This window comes from Synchiropus splendidus, chromosome 3 (genome assembly GCF_027744825.2).
Source record: "Synchiropus splendidus isolate RoL2022-P1 chromosome 3, RoL_Sspl_1.0, whole genome shotgun sequence".
Lineage (NCBI taxonomy): Eukaryota > Metazoa > Chordata > Actinopteri > Syngnathiformes > Callionymidae > Synchiropus > Synchiropus splendidus.
In genome coordinates this window covers 9,144,818-9,154,632 of record NC_071336.1, presented here as the reverse complement: position 1 = coordinate 9,154,632, position 9,815 = coordinate 9,144,818, and the positions used below count along the sequence as shown (strand labels likewise).

The 9,815-nt window shown below is 44.6% G+C and overlaps 4 protein-coding genes across 4 annotated transcripts; 2 read left to right on the top strand and 2 right to left on the bottom strand.

Annotated features, from left to right (window-relative positions):
* Window positions 1–2,285: 2,285 nt before the first annotated feature.
* On the top strand, window positions 2,286–3,351 carry ccl36.1 (chemokine (C-C motif) ligand 36, duplicate 1). Its single transcript, XM_053860680.1, has 3 exons — window positions 2,286–2,444; window positions 2,968–3,076; window positions 3,162–3,351. Exons 1-3 carry the CDS (start codon window positions 2,375–2,377, stop codon window positions 3,253–3,255), a joined length of 273 nt encoding a protein of 90 aa, XP_053716655.1. The 5' UTR covers window positions 2,286–2,374; the 3' UTR covers window positions 3,256–3,351.
* Window positions 3,352–4,523: 1,172 nt separating this feature from the next.
* On the bottom strand, window positions 4,524–6,050 carry LOC128756305 (uncharacterized protein F23F12.8-like). Its single transcript, XM_053860703.1, has 3 exons — window positions 5,473–6,050; window positions 5,071–5,307; window positions 4,524–4,992 (listed from the first exon to the last, which is right to left on the bottom strand). Exons 1-3 carry the CDS (start codon window positions 5,959–5,961, stop codon window positions 4,702–4,704), a joined length of 1,017 nt encoding a protein of 338 aa, XP_053716678.1. The 5' UTR covers window positions 5,962–6,050; the 3' UTR covers window positions 4,524–4,701.
* A 150-nt stretch (window positions 6,051–6,200) lies between these two features.
* Window positions 6,201–7,894, top strand: ccdc96 (coiled-coil domain containing 96). Its single transcript, XM_053860754.1, has 3 exons — window positions 6,201–6,566; window positions 6,680–7,027; window positions 7,328–7,894. Exons 1-3 carry the CDS (start codon window positions 6,252–6,254, stop codon window positions 7,640–7,642), a joined length of 978 nt encoding a protein of 325 aa, XP_053716729.1. The 5' UTR covers window positions 6,201–6,251; the 3' UTR covers window positions 7,643–7,894.
* Window positions 7,895–8,228: 334 nt separating this feature from the next.
* On the bottom strand, window positions 8,229–9,787 carry LOC128756340 (uncharacterized). The gene is made up of 3 exons (XM_053860755.1): window positions 9,251–9,787; window positions 8,770–9,061; window positions 8,229–8,536 (listed from the first exon to the last, which is right to left on the bottom strand). The coding sequence occupies exons 1-3, from the start codon at window positions 9,740–9,742 to the stop codon at window positions 8,430–8,432; spliced, it is 891 nt and encodes a 296-aa protein (XP_053716730.1). The 5' UTR covers window positions 9,743–9,787; the 3' UTR covers window positions 8,229–8,429.
* Between the last annotated feature and the right edge of the window lie 28 nt (window positions 9,788–9,815).

The following is a 9,815-nucleotide window of genomic DNA, read 5'->3' as shown; positions in this document are numbered from 1 at the left end:
AAGCCTCAATTTGAAGATGGTCTCTATGGTTGCCAAATGGGGCTGGAGGACCTGACACTGCATTGCTTGTGTCGATCTTCTCCACCTCTCCACTCGTATGGTTTGACATTGTTTGTGGCCTTTCACGTTTTCTGCAGATGCACACAGTGTGCTAAATTGTGTATCAGTGACAGGAAGAGGTGTTCAGGTGTTGATGCCCCCCGCCCCCTCTCCCCCCTACTGCGGTCCACCTACTTGTTGTAAAGCTGACAATGATCTCATTGTGGCCTTTTGTTTCCGTCAGTATTTAGAATTCTCATGCATTTGACTGCACACCAACTCACGCTTTTTGAGGTTTTAGTCAAATGCTCCAGAGAGGTTCTTGAGCCAGAGTGACAATATCTCTGGGTCATGGGTCTGTTTTGTCATCACTGTGTTCCCACAACAAAGGCCCCAGTTTTAGCTCCATGGATCTCACACCCATCACCTTCCTCGTCACGTAGACACTCACATGAGACTGCACTTCCCCAATTCAACCTCAACACCCACTGAGCCAGATGGAGACATTTTTTCCACTCTGAGTTTCTGTCATCTAGACCAAGGCAGATGCGTGCGGGGTAACACGTTGGTCCCCAGGCTGACCCCTCTCTATCCACAGCTAGTCACAACATCAAGTATTCAGGCAATATTGCGGTCATGAGCGTGTTCACATGACCTACAGGAGAAGACCAGACAATATAGCCTGCACCACCTGCACTGAAGACCAGTCGACGCCGATTCACTGACATATGTGACACAAAGAAGTCGGACTCGGTTGCCTTGTCTGAGTGACCAACATCCTTGAGGAGAACACTGACCCCCAATGAGAAGTCTTTTCTGAGATGAAGCTCAGCAGGAGGCGCCAAAGCCAACCTACTTTTTACAATTCAGTACTGACCTAATTTTTGCTTCATATTTACTTTATTTACTATATTAGTTTGTGCTTCTTACCACAAGGTTAGCTATAAAAAGGGTTTGTGTTTTAAAATCCTAAGCAAAAAGAAGTTTATTCAAGCGTACTATGAAGTACACTTCTTTTATACCAAAACTGAGGAAGTATACCTGACGTTTAGCACACCAAAGTATACTTATACTGACGTATACTTAATAAAATGAACTACAAGTATACTGCTTTTTTTCTTAAGGATTTCAAGCACAATATTGAGGTGATCCAGAAGCAAAGGATCATAGGAGCGGGTGAACTGGGGTGGAAAACCGTCATTGTTTATTATTGTTGTTAGATACTTTGCCTTGATATTGTTTTGTTCTTATTTGATTGTTGTTGAGTAGTGCTTTCATTGAATTATTAAATAATTGTTGGTCACTATGAGTGTGACCCTCAGCCGTCAGCCATGTATAACGGCTGCATGAACATTGCAAAATACCATTAGCAATTGTCTGGGTGTTGAATGCTCCTTAGAGAGGTCCCCATAGTTGACTGTGACAGAGAGTTGTCACTTACTTGTAAATATGATCCCTAAATATACTTTGAACAATTGAAATGTGGATGTTGGAAGTACAGCGCATACCTAATATGCTGGTAGTGTACTTCTTGTGGACTTACGGACTACTTTAGTAAACTGAAAATGTTCCAATTTAGTCCCAAGAACTATAAAATTACGATACTTTCTAGTAAAGAAGTAGAGTATGGACTGGACTAGTATACTTATGCTCAATTATACTTAATAAAATAAACTTGAAGTGTACGTTTTTGCTAAGGGATCAGTGGGTTTTGTCATCATGGCTGTACATCTCCATCAGAATATTCCTTCTGCAGCCATGAATCGAGGTCAAACATGGAGCACGCAGAAGTGTTTAGCTGTTTTCGTTTAGGTTTTACAAACTCTATTTTCCTCTTTCAATATTGATAAAACTGGTGTACTCTCAGTGTTTAGTTTATTTTTACGCAGTTATTGCACAGTTACAGTAAATCTTTATTTTTTAGGATTGCTTTGTTTGTCAGCCTTTGCACTTCTCTTGTCAAGAAACTGAGAACAAAGAACTTCACAGTGGCATGCTGTTTGCTCTTTTAAAGGATTTGTCTACCAGACTGAAGCTTTCTTCTGGACCACATGAATAAATCCAAACGATAAATGAGCTGATGAAGACATTTATTTATCTGAAGGCTGCAGCTGAGTGTGGGTGTGTTTGGTGTGTTGCAACTTTTTGTAACTGTTCTCACCTCAGCCTTGCTGCAACACCTCAAACCCCAAGAAACAAATAGGAAACTTTCACCGACATCCGCCTGCGTCAAACCACCAATGCCAGACGGCTTCTGCAGAAGTGCACAAAAGTCAAGACCTAATTCACATCAGTCCACTTTGATGTACCACATCACACCTCCATCATCGGCACCATGAGGACCAGGGACATCGTCCTGCTCTGCTTTGTGACTGCGGCTCTGCTCTGCGGCGCCACCGGCATCTGTGAGACCGCTTTAAGATTCATACCATCTATTCAGATCTATCCTTGAATGAGCTTAAAATAAAGGTTAAATAGATGTTATCTAATCTAAGATCATCATCAACACTTGTTAAACTAAGATAATGGTGGGTGCATTAGCTGTGGCTTCCTCCTTCGCTCTTCTTATGGGACATGATTTTGGCCTGGTTCAATTCTTATTTTCATCAGTTCGTCATGTCATATTCAATTTTTCTAAGTTTAGTGAATCAAATTCCGATGACCTCTGGAAACTCCAACAAGAGTTTCAAGTAGCTTTCCCGTTCTATTTTCATTCCATAAGCTTCATTTAAATGTCAATTGCAACGTTGTATTTTCTCAAGTTCCATTCGCAGTTTAGCAACACGGACACTCACACAAGCACCTCACACTGTCACATTTTAATATCACCTTTTATGTCATCGCTTAGCATTTAACGCTAAACTTATTTTAGTCTAATATGTTGATGGCCGCTCGTTCATATTGCTGCAATGTTGTTATTTATTTCAGCTGTCGCACCAAGTTCTTGCTGCTTTGACTTCACCGAGGATGTGGTCCCCAAGCATCGTGTCACCGCCTATCGGATGACGGACATTCGTTGCGCGAAATCCGGCATCATGCAAGTTCATTTTCATAATCACCATTCGTATGACATAGCTAGAATTTCGATCTGATCTTACACTTAAAAAAATGTGCTTTTTCAGATTGACCACTGTAAAGGGTAAGCGCCTGTGTGTCGGCAAGGAAAAGCCTTGGGTGCAGAGAATCATAAGACACGTGGATGAAAGGAACCTGTGAGGAGACCACTCGCTGTCGAGGCGCTGCTTCACTTCAATGTTGAATTATCCTTCATTTTCCCCTGTTTGGCATCAGTGCGCAAACTCTTAAAATAAAAATATAAAAAACTATCTCCCGCTCTTTTCAATGTATTCATGTATTTATCATTTCAGAGTGAGAAGGAGTGAAACAGAACACGTCTGACTCCCTCGTGTGTGTATGGACAGTACTTCAGAATGGTTATACTTGCAATGAATTATATTTTCTATCACTCAGTTTATGAAGACAAAGTAGATCTTGATTCAAGTACAGAAAACAGTCAGCAGAATAAAAATGTGTTTCACTCATTCACACATTGCTTGCTGTATTTCCCCTGGTTATCAAATGTACCTGTCCAAGAACACACTGCTTTGAAGTTCGTGTCTACGGTGAATAGTATGTGCACTTTAGTGTGAGATAGTTATTAGACATTGTGACATAGTTTTGCTCAGATATTGTTCCGCACTCAAACAGTGGTTTCGGGTGAGAGCAGGGCAAGGGAGGGGAGGCGGGGTCTGTTGAACTGTTGAACGTGTAAATGGTGCTAGACCTAGTGACTATGAGTAGGAGTCACCGTGTTTCAAGGCATCCATTTGCACACACCCCACTATAAAAGTGGTAAACTAAAAGATGTAAATGAATATGCGGAATAGATGGGAAGGTATACTTGTGGTGCACTTAAAGTGTACAAGAGTAAACAGATGTGGAGAAGACGTGTATACCTAGTACACTAGTAGTAGAGGAGTGGATTTGTTGGATGTCCTTTTGTAATCTACAAATGTACCAATTTAGTCTGAAGAAGTAGTACATTTACTACAAGTACACTTGACATGCTCATACTCGAGCATACTTTACAACATGAACTTCAAGTATACTACTACTTCTTTCTTGCTGAGGAAACCATCACACCAGCGGTGAGTCTAGCACTGCTCGTGCTGACTGTAATATCGCAGCTGGCTCCAGGAAGGAAGCAACATTGTCGAGAGCAGAGCACAGTAGGCAGCTGACAGGTGTGACTCAAGATGAAACTTGCTGACTGCACATATTTCCTGCCTCTATTGAGGCACACATGCTGACATGTAGATGGAACAGCTGACGTCTGACTGTTTAGGGGGCAGCAAAGAGTTGCTGAAGGAACCAAGTTCCAGACAGGTTCAGGTTCAAGATGGACCTCAGGACCTTCATGCTCTTGACGTGTCAGTATCTCCTCAATCCTGAGTTATAAAAACCCACAAGTGGATGTTTGCATGATGAAGCGGACAAGGTGGGGTTTTATGGAGCTTTTATTTATGATGTCATGCGAAGCTAAAACTAAGGTTCATGATCTGATGTGTCTGATGTTTCATGTTTTGCTGGACGTTTGAACGAAACGTTTTCATCATGATGTGTCTTCTGTTATATTGCCGATGGATTCTTTGGATGTGTCATCTATTCATCTCCCCGAAGTTCGATCCACCTGCGTTTCAGGTTCTCCAGCTTCTCCTCCAGCCGTTTACAGTCCTCCACCGTGTCCTTGTGGTCCTGCTGCAGCCAGCGCTGCAGCTGCAGGTAGCGTGTCATGCTCAGGTTCTCCTCCTCCAGTTCATGAACCGTTTGAGTGGTCTGAACAAGGAGGTCCTTCTTCCGGACCACCTCCACATCCAGCATGGACAGACGGCTCTGCTTCGTCTGGACCTCCGCCTGGGCCCATTGCAGCTTCTCCTGGATGTTTGTCAGCGCCTGGGGGGGTGGAAGGAGCATCATCAGTCATGAGGATTCAAGGAAGCTTCTGTGGGAACACCTGCATTGCATCCTTACCTCCAGGTCCTTGTTGATCTTAGCGTCCAGATCTGAAGACTCTCCTGTCTCTGGGTGTTTGGTGACCTTCTGGCCCAACTCCTGTGAACAATCATTCTCTCCACGAAGGTTCTTCTCCAGCATGTCAATGCTCCTTTGCAGGCGGATGTTCTCGCTGCACAGTTGGTTCAGCTGCTCCTCAAGCTCCTGCTCCGATTTGGGGGTGGACGACAGCTTAGATTGGCCTTCAGCTTTGACCTAAGAATGTCATCAAGATGGAATCAATTATTGGAGAAGAAGGTAGGAAAGTGTAAAGAGAGTTTCCTGGCACTGGCTGGTCTTCGAATAGTGGTCCAAACCTGATGCATTAGAGGAGTTGTCAGGTCGACTCAAGCCACGTCCCTGTCCTCCCTGCTAACCTACCTTGTCCATCCTCTTCTGCAGGCTGGACTCTGAGATGCTCAGCTGCTTGATCTTCTCCAACTCCTTTGCCTGCTGCTCCTCCAGCTCAGCGAGAAGTTCAAGGTTCTTCTCGTAGCTCCACTTCACCACCTCCTCGTCCTGCTGGCTGTCGTCTTCGGGTTGATCCTGGAAAAACTCCACCAGGGTGGCCTGCAGAAGATTGTTGTGTTCTCTGACATCGGACTTCTCGGACAGTTCCTGGAGAAGCTGCAGGTACTGGTCATAGCTGAGGTGATCATCATCAGCTGCGTCCCTGACTGGTTCATCATCCTCGTCTTCTTCCTCTTCTGGCTCAGGGGTGATGGTCCCTTTATTTGAAATCTCCAGATGAAGTCTTTGGGTTTGAACGCCGAGAGACCTTTTCTCCTTCTCAGCCTGATCGCTCACTCTCAAACGCTCCAGAAGGTTAGAGTCGAAAACTTCATCCACATGATCGAGATATTTACTCATCTTAAATCAACTCTTTCAACGGTACTTCAACCTTTTAACTTGTTTCTGTGGAAGTCATCAACTCTTCACTACACTGACGCGTCCTGAGGAAATTTATAGAAATGGAATCTTTCCAGATCAAAGCCACTCTGTATTGACTTTCATATCACACCTCACACCTCGCTTTAGTCTTTTACTACCTCTGCTTTCGTCACCCGCCTCCATTTCTATTTAACAGCTGCAGGGAAACTTTCGCACTTTTCATCAAGCAAAAATACTGCAGAGCACGGAAATATTGAGCGAGTAACAGGATGAGTAGTTTGACAGAGACCGGGACAACAACTGGAGCGCAGAGTTTAGCAGATAGTAAGGACCTAGAACAGGAGGAGAAGCAGTCACATCACCAAGAGCAGGAACAGAACAACCTCCTGCAGGCCGAGCTGGCCAGGTTCTTCCAGAAGAAGTTCTTTATTGCTGCTCCGCAAGATGAAGCGGTGATGAAGTGGAAGTACGAGAAGAATCTGAACCTGCTCAGGGAGCTGAGGCAGCAGCAGACAGAGGAGATCCAGAGGATCAATCAGCTGACTGTGGAGAATGAGCTGAAGCTGCAAAAGCAGCTAGATGAGGTCAGACTGTGAAGACCGGCCAGTGCATACATGACGGAAGTTCATGTAGTCGTCGTGGCAGTAGTGACAGTTAAGGTAGTGGCTCATGTTTAATATATTGTGTTGATCTGCAGGTGGAACGTGAGTGGCGGTCCTTCATGAAACAAAAGCAGAGAGTGGCTGTCCAAGTTCTCAGCAGGCGGATGGGAAAAGATGCCGCCCAAGCTAGAGTGACCTTGGCCCTGAAAGCGGAGGAGGAGTTTGAGGAGCGGCTGAACACACAGTGTCGCAAGAACATCAGGTTGCAACTGGGCACAGAGAATTTGGAAGAGAAGCTCCACAATGAGGAGAAGCTCTACGGGCACCTCATCAAGAATCAGAAGGAAAAGATGCGGGGCGACAGACTGCAGCAGAAGAAGCTGGATGAGCAGAGGAAGGAAAAGTCCTCCAAGTTGCAGAAACAAATCACCAGGAGTATAGATGTAAGAACACAAGAGCTGTGCCTTCAACTGTATCATATGTAGGTCCGAAATAAGCGGCCATTTTGGACCCTGCTATTATCAGAGGGCCTTCAAACTATAAGGAAGGATATGAAGGATTGTGACTAGCCTGGCAACCCCACCTCAGAAACAGACTCTAGATAGCTTGACTATTTTTAAAGAAAATTGGTTGCGTTAAAGAAATGATCTTGAACCCTCAGCAGTTCGCAACAAACACTTTAGAGCCCATTCCACCCTCAGAAAGCTCCATATTAAACCTTGATGGTTTTGTCTTGACCACAGATTCTGTCAAACATGAAGGAGAAGCTCAAGTGGACTCACGAGGAGGTCCAGCTGAAACAGAGCCACCTGACTCAGCTGGAGTTGGTGATGGCCAAGAAGAAGCACCTCCTGACAGAGACCAAGCAGGCCTGTTTCCGCCTGAACGAGGACAACATCACGTTGAAGGAGCGGCGGCGGCGGCAGGGGAACATGCTCCTGCAGGACTACCAGAACATCGTGGATGACTGCAAGAGGATGGAGGAGAAACTGGAGAACCTGAAGCGCCAGTGGGCAGAGTTGAATGTGGACGGTGTGGGAGACAATCAACATCCCTGACCATAAAACTAAATATGTCCTGCCACTAAAAAGTGGGTGTTTCTGGATCCCAGAAAAGTGCTTTTTTATCTACGTTATGTATGGATTTATTACATAGAAGAGAGCTGATTTTGATAAATGGTCATATTTCCTCCAACCCATGCTAATCTTTCTTTTTAAATGTAGTGCACAAGTGAACCCAATCACTTTTCTCATTTGAGTTTCATTGACTGCTAATCTGCAATATTTTCACATCTTCCTGAGAACAGTATCTTGTGGCAACAGTGTATTATTATAGCCCATATAAATTAACATGAATTATGAAGTTGTGCGAAAAGTGAAATGTGAGGAAAAAACATTCAAATGGTAGGCATTTGATCACTAGTGAAATACCCCTCTGTCAGCTACACTAGATCAATACCTTGAGTCTGCATTTCATTTGCAAACAACATGGCTGCTTCTTCATATATCAGGTATGTAGTAAACTACAGTATTTCTGTTTAAGTTCTACTTCAAAGAAAATTCTCTAAATGGCTGATACTTCACCCTCAGACAAATGAAAACAACTCATCTTCATTTTTTAAATCTATTTTAATTCAACGTAAATTTCAAAAAAGCATGCCTTAGCAGTTTCGTTCTCTAAATATGAGTGTGTTGGTGTCCTTTATCCTCTGCTTTCCTCCTATGACACACTCTCACTCATCCTGGCAAGCCAGGGTCAGAGGGCACCGCTGCCAGACGCAGCCGTGGTATGTAGGGTGGCGGAGAGAGGCGCCTGGTGATCACACGCTCACACACGCTATATCATTCACTGATCGTGTTCCTGCATCACAGATGTGCCTCTGCTGTTTATAAGCTCGGGTTCTTGGTCTGAACCTCCTTTTTGGTCTCGTTCGGCTTCGCCCCCAGCAGAGTCTGAAGAAAAAGAAGCCATGATAAAACCTGACAGGACCATTTTATCATAAAAAAAAAAAAAAATAAGGTGTAGTGCATTTGATGTAGTGCGACTGTGGTGACATGAGTTTCATAATACGCCTCCTAGTGGCTGCCTCATGTATAAAACTTACCAACCAATAAGTTACAGTACATTATTAGTCATAGGTTTAGATTCTTACATTTTGTTGAAGAATCCCCAGCCTTCATCTTACCGTCTCCATCTTTGTGCTCAGGTTGTGAGGTGTCAGCCAACTCTTGTTTTTTTTCCATGAAACTGGAAACTTTCATCCGCTTCTGTTCTTCCTGGATGTAGGTCTCGAGGAGGTCAATGCTGGTGTCTAGCCTGGTGTTCCTGCTGCACAGCTGGTTCAGATGGGCCTCTAACTCCTGCTCTGTTAGCTGAGAGGAAGAGCTTTCTTCTGTCTTTTTCCCCTGACGCCTGCTGGCCACCTCGAAAGCTACGTCATGGATTTGAGTCATGAACAACTGCCACTCCCGTTCCACCTGAGGAGGCACACAAGGCGCTTTCGTCGGTGAGGATGTGGTGCACAGGAGAAACAAAATGACGATGCTTGTCTGACACCTGCTGGCTGTGGTTCACAAAAGTAACAAAGTTCCTTCCTGACATTCAAAGTAGATCTGCTGAAATAAGCAGTCAGATCTCATGGCTTCATCAAAGAGCTAAACACAGACCTCCTCCAGCTTCTGCTGGAGCAATGACTGGGAGGCGCTCAACTGCTCGATCCTCTCCAGTTCAGCCGCCTGCTGCCGCTTCATGTCGTTCAGGTTCTCGTCCAAATTCTCCTCGTCTGGGTTCTCGTAGAAATCTGGTTGAATGTTGATGCCGTCGACATCTTCTGTGAGATTTTGAAGGAGTTGCAGGTACTGATCGTAGCTGAGGGGCTCGTCATCCGAGCCCCCTGAGGCAAGCCCTTCCTTCTCCTCCTCGTCTTCCTTCATAAAGCTTGAAGCCCCCGACTCAACACTGTCGTCAGACGGGGGCTGGCTACACGCCTGACTGTCAGAGTCTTCTTGTTGGGCTGCAGCTCTGTTTGCAGAGTCTCCACCCACTTGCCAACAGGAACTTTCTCCTGACAGATCCAAGGTCAGTTCATGATCACTTTTTACACCAATATTAGAGACATAATCTGACACATTCACGCTTGTTTCTGCTAATTCACTCATTGCAGCGGACCAAGTATTCCAGTGCTTATAAATATTCAGCTAATAAATAGCTCAAAATATTCTTGTATGACTA

What these genes read in the sequence shown, in the direction of transcription:
- ccl36.1 (XM_053860680.1), top strand. Translation starts at nt 2,375, where the DNA reads ATGAGGACCAGGGACATCGTCCTGCTCTGCTTTGTGACTGCGGCTCTG. An exon ending in CTGCGGCGCCACCGGCATCT is followed by an intron (nt 2,445 to 2,967) that starts GTGAGACCGCTT and finishes TATTTATTTCAG; the next exon opens with CTGTCGCACCAAGTTCTTGC. An exon ending in TGCGCGAAATCCGGCATCAT is followed by an intron (nt 3,077 to 3,161) that starts GCAAGTTCATTT and finishes GTGCTTTTTCAG; the next exon opens with ATTGACCACTGTAAAGGGTA.
- LOC128756305 (XM_053860703.1), bottom strand. Translation starts at nt 5,961, where the DNA reads ATGAGTAAATATCTCGATCATGTGGATGAAGTTTTCGACTCTAACCTT. An exon ending in TGCAGAAGAGGATGGACAAG is followed by an intron (nt 5,308 to 5,472) that starts GTAGGTTAGCAG and finishes TGACATTCTTAG; the next exon opens with GTCAAAGCTGAAGGCCAATC. An exon ending in AGATCAACAAGGACCTGGAG is followed by an intron (nt 4,993 to 5,070) that starts GTAAGGATGCAA and finishes CCACCCCCCCAG; the next exon opens with GCGCTGACAAACATCCAGGA.
- ccdc96 (XM_053860754.1), top strand. Translation starts at nt 6,252, where the DNA reads ATGAGTAGTTTGACAGAGACCGGGACAACAACTGGAGCGCAGAGTTTA. An exon ending in TGCAAAAGCAGCTAGATGAG is followed by an intron (nt 6,567 to 6,679) that starts GTCAGACTGTGA and finishes GTTGATCTGCAG; the next exon opens with GTGGAACGTGAGTGGCGGTC. An exon ending in AAATCACCAGGAGTATAGAT is followed by an intron (nt 7,028 to 7,327) that starts GTAAGAACACAA and finishes TCTTGACCACAG; the next exon opens with ATTCTGTCAAACATGAAGGA.
- LOC128756340 (XM_053860755.1), bottom strand. Translation starts at nt 9,742, where the DNA reads ATGAGTGAATTAGCAGAAACAAGCGTGAATGTGTCAGATTATGTCTCT. An exon ending in TCCAGCAGAAGCTGGAGGAG is followed by an intron (nt 9,062 to 9,250) that starts GTCTGTGTTTAG and finishes GTGCCTCCTCAG; the next exon opens with GTGGAACGGGAGTGGCAGTT. An exon ending in TGAGCACAAAGATGGAGACG is followed by an intron (nt 8,537 to 8,769) that starts GTAAGATGAAGG and finishes CTTTTTCTTCAG; the next exon opens with ACTCTGCTGGGGGCGAAGCC.